The following is a 5,000-nucleotide window of genomic DNA, read 5'->3' as shown; positions in this document are numbered from 1 at the left end:
TGATATATATGAAGGGTGTGAAAATATTTCTCTTAACACCTTCCTCCATAAGAGAAAAAAAAAGAGAATTGTTCCTCTTTTTTTTATATTTATATGTATTTAAAATAAAATTACTCGTATGAGACAAGAAAATAATATTTGAGATTAAGGACACCAACTTGTGTCACTCTAAAGAAATGATGTTCGTGGAGTTTCCATCACTTTTTCCTACAGCTATTTTATGAATTTTCCCCCGCCCCTTTTCTTCCCTTTCAGTTTCGAATCTACGTGATAAGGCGTCCGCTATTACGTTATCCCGACCCCTTACGTGTCTGATGTCTAGGTCGAATTCCTGCAATATGAGACTCCAGGAGAGTACTCGCCGGTTTTTATTTTTCATTCTATTGACGTATATCAATGGGTTGTGGTCTGTGTATAGGATAGTCGGGCCATGCACCGAGGATACATAGACTTCAAAATGAGATAAACTCATCACTAACGCCAAAGCTTCCTTCTCTATTGTGGAGTAGGATTTTTGAAACTTGCTCAGTTTCTTTGAGTAGTAACTGACTGGGTGTAGTTGATCATCCTCCCCCATTTGTAACAGTACTGCTCCTATCCCGCTATTGCTGGCATCTACCGCCACACTGAAGGGTTTGTCAAACGATGGAGCCTTTAACACTGGCTCGCTGCTTAACATTAGCTTGATCTTCTCAGCTGCTTCTTGACATTCGGGTGTCCATTGAAATCGCTTGTGCTTTTTCAACAGCTCTGTCAGTGGCGCAGTGAGACATGCAAAATTCCTGCAGAACCGGCGGTAATACCCTGCCATGTCCAGGAATCTCCTTAAACTCCCAACATTTTTTTGGTATGGGATAATTCTTTATCTCTTCTACTTTGGCCTTTGCTGGGGTGATCTTCCCATGGCCAACCACATGCCATAGATATTTGACCTCGGCCTGGCAGAACTCTGTTTTAGCTAAGTTTATGGTTAATTTGGCCGTTCTTAACCTCTTAAATACTTTTTCAATTGTTTCGATATGTTCTGCCCATGTGTCATTGTAAATGACTATGTCATCGACATATGTATCTACGTTTTTAATCCCAGCAAGGCATGTGTTCATCAGTCTTACAAATGTTGCTTGGGAATTCTTCATCCCAAATGGCATTACGCGATATTGGTATGCTCCTTCTGGGGTTACAAACGCCGATATTTGCTTGGCTCTCTCGGTTAGAGGCACTGCCCAGTATCCCTTAAGAAGGTCGCATTTGGTGATGTATTTGGCATGTCCTATCTTATCTATACAGCCGTCTATTCGTGGCATAGGGTATGCGTCTGCCTTGGTTATCGCGTTCACTCTGCGATAATCTGTACAGAATCTCACTGTTCCGTCCGGTTTATCGACCAGCACGCACGGTGATGCCCATTCACTTTGACTGGGCTCTATTATCTCGTGTTCGAGCATGTAGTCTATCTCCGTTTTCATTATCTCTAATTTCTTCGGACTTATGCGATACGGATGTTGTTTAATTGGTTCGCTCTCCTTTAGCTCAACGTCGTGCACTATTGCTCTTGTGCGCGTAGGTGCGTCAGCAAATAGGTCGCTATATTCTGTTACCATTCCTTGTAACTTTTGCCCTTCTTTCGGCGGTAAGTGTGCAAGTTTGCACCCTAGGTTACTCATTATCTCCGAATTCTTTAACTTAATGGGTGGGTCCTTTTCTACAGGAAGATCTCTTTCGTGGCACTCATCACTTACAGCTTCATTGTGATACTGTGCTGTCAATATTGATTTTTCTCCCGCCCTCCTGAAATATTTTTTCATCATGTTCACATGACATACTTGAGTTTTGTTTCTACGCTTGGGGGTAGATATCTTATACTTTAGTGGGCTTATCTTTTCAGTAATTGTGTACGGTCCCTGATATTTCGACTTGAATGGTTGACCATTCAGGGGTATGAGTACTAACATTTCCTCCCCTTCTTCGAACTTTCTATCTACTGCCTTTGTATCGTATGTGGTCTTCATGACCCTCTGACTACTTTCTAGGTGGGTCTTAGCTAACTTCCGTGTTTCGGCTAAGGTTTGTCGCATTTTAGTGACGTAATCCGTCATGTTATTTGGCAAGGGTTCATCTCTGACCCATTTCTCTTTTATCATTTTTAATGGTCCTCGTACCTGATGACCGAAGACTAGATCGAAGGGACTGAACCCCAACGAGTCTTGGACGGCTTCTCGAGCTGCGAAAAGCACAAATGGGATCCCCTGATCCCATTCGGCATCGTGTTCCATACAATAGCCCCTGAGCATGGTTTTCAGGGTGGCGTGGAAGCGTTCCAGAGCCCCCTGCGATTGAGGGTGATAAGCGCTGGATTTTATGTGGGTGATTCCCAGTTGCTCCGTAGCCTGCTCGAATAGCCTCGACGTAAAATTAGATCCTTGGTCTGTCTGTATGGTTCTGGGTAGCCCCATTTTAGTGAAAAAGTTTATCAGGGCATCTACCACCTTTTTCGTTGATATGTTGCGCAGTGGGATCGCCTCTGGAAACCTTGTGGACGCGCACATTATAGTTAATATAAATTTGTGTCCTGTTTTGGTTTTGGGTAGCGGTCCTACACAGTCCACTATTACCCTACTAAACGGTTCTTCCACTGCCGGTATAGGTTGGAGTGGGGCCGGGGGAATATTCTGGTTGGGTTTTCCAGTCTTTTGGCACGTCCCACAAGTTCTACAGAACGTTTTGACATCTCCCACGATTCCTGGCCAGTAGAAATGTCTGGTCAACTTTTCTAGGGTCTTGTTGACACCTAGGTGGCCCGCCAGTGGTATCTCATGTGCCACTTTCATGATATCCTCTCGATACATGTCGGGTACCATTACTTGTTCCCGCACAGTATCTCCCGACTCTCCCTTTGTCTTGGGGGCATTCCATTTCCTCATTAGTACGCCCCTATTGAGGAAATATTGACTTTTTGATTTGTTAGGATATTCTTCTCCAACCCGACAGAATAAGGGTTTTAGGTCGCCGTCATTCTGTTGCTTCTTGATCAGCACTTGTCGTGGCACGGGTAAACAAGGTTGGGGTGTTACCACCGGTCTCGGTTGTTTTTCCCCTGACGGCTTGTCTTCTACATTTCCCCTCTCTATCGCTCTACTTCTTGTGGTCACCCCTATGGGTTTCCCGTCTTGATATTTCGCGATGTCATTTCCTAGTATCATGGCTACCCCTGTCATTGGTAATTCGTCAATTACGCCTACAGTTATTTCTCCTGAGCCCCAATCCGACACTAAGTGGACTTTAAATAGTGGAATCGTTATGGGTCTGTTTCCTATGCCCCTTATCGTGGTCGCTCTACCTGCGGCTCTTGTCGCTTCTTTAGGCATGCATCCTCTTTTCACTAGGGATTGGGATGCTCCCGTGTCCCTGAGAATGTTAATGGGTTCCCCTTGACCTTCCTTATCTCGCGCGATATATCCTTTCGATATGAAGGGTTCGTACGTTTTATCTATTCCCTGAGATATCGCCCCTTGTGGTTTGGCTGGGGTATTCCGATTCATCTCCGTGAATCGTTTCGCCTGACACTTCGCAGCTACATGACCTGGCTTCCCACAGTTGAAGCATACTATAGGTCTCGCTTCCCGTCCCAGTACTGGTCGGTTGGTTGTGTTGAGGGGATTTCTGATGGGTACTCGTGGATTTTCGTACAGTGTCTTTACTGCACAATGTTCCCTGACCTGTGACTGCATGGGTCCCTGTAGTTTTGCCCTGCTTCTCTTGTGAGTCAATATGTATTCGTCGGCTGCCGTTGCTATATCGATTGCTGTTTCAGCCTTTTTGTCGGTCAGGTGTATCCTCATGTCATCGGGTATGCAGTTTTGAAATTCCTCAATTAACATGAGTTGTTTCAATTTGTTGAAGTTACCCTCTATGTTTTTGGCATTGCACCACCGATCAAAATAATTATCTTTGAGTTTAACGAACTCTACGTAGGTTTGTCCCTCGCTTTTCTTTGAGTTTCTGAACTTCTGTTGATAAGCTTGTGGGACGAGTTCATAACTTTTAAGAATTGCTTCTTTTACTACCTCGTAATCGGCACAGTCTTCCGCTGGAAGTGCCGCATATGTCTTTTGGGCCTTACCGCTTAATGCCGTTTGTAACAGCATTGCCCAACACTCTTGTGGCCAGCCCATATTTAGGGCGGTTCTCTCGAAGTGCGCAAAGTAATCGTCCGCCTCCTTTTCTACAAATTTTGGGACCAATCGCACTTGTTTAGTTATGTCGAATCTGTTTTGTCCGACTTGCTGTGGCTGGTGAGCTATACTTAATTCGCTCATCCTAATCTCTTGCTCGATTCGAGCTTTTTCTACCTCGGCTTTCGCCATTATTCTGGCTTTCTCTAATTCGACCTGATCAGGAGTCATGGTCGTTTTCTCCGCCGGTAAATCTCCCAGCACTTCTTCATCGAAGCGGTCATTGTCTACCATGTGCTCAGCTATTATTCTCATTAACTGGCTTTTCCTCATAGCTCCCCTAACCTCTAGGTCTAATTTCTTTTCTATTACTATTATCATTATTATTAGATCATCTTTTCTTAATCTATATAATTTATCTGGGGATGGATTTTTAAGGAATTCGTCGGTGTCCGTCATTTTGCCTTACCGTCCGTGTATAATGCACAAGTACGTTCACGAGGACTTTTTTTTATTCAAGCAAGGAAATTACACTTGCTTGGTGTATAACTGATCTCCGGAGAGCCCCCATGTGGGGGTACCACGAGCCTGTTTCTTGACGAGAACCTCCCTGTACGGTACCAAGCTTGGAGTTCTCAGAGAAAATCCCAAGGCCGGGCACGCGTTTTAAGAAAAAGAAAAGTTTGACGGGTACCGACTGCAAATTATGCGGTCTCTATGGTACAGTGTCCAGTTTCAGACTAGAATCGTCGTGGAATATACTCGAGGCATTCACGGGCGGCAATGTAAGGCAAACAAAAGAGACACAAGTCGACATGGGTATGAGAG

At 44.5% G+C, this 5,000-nt stretch overlaps 1 protein-coding gene across 1 annotated transcript; it reads right to left on the bottom strand.

Moving 5' to 3' along the window:
* Window positions 1-692: 692 nt before the first annotated feature.
* Window positions 693-4,505, bottom strand: LOC145283968 (uncharacterized). Its single transcript, XM_080133065.1, has 2 exons — window positions 1,951-4,505; window positions 693-1,788 (listed from the first exon to the last, which is right to left on the bottom strand). The coding sequence occupies exons 1-2, from the start codon at window positions 4,503-4,505 to the stop codon at window positions 693-695; spliced, it is 3,651 nt and encodes a 1,216-aa protein (XP_079989191.1).
* Window positions 4,506-5,000: the final 495 nt, after the last annotated feature.

This window comes from Euprymna scolopes, chromosome 8 (assembly GCF_053919585.1).
Source record: "Euprymna scolopes isolate OS-2025 chromosome 8, ASM5391958v1, whole genome shotgun sequence".
NCBI lineage: Eukaryota > Metazoa > Mollusca > Cephalopoda > Sepiida > Sepiolidae > Euprymna > Euprymna scolopes.
The sequence above is the reverse complement of the archived record's forward strand: the minus strand, read 5'-3'. Positions and strand labels throughout refer to the sequence as shown.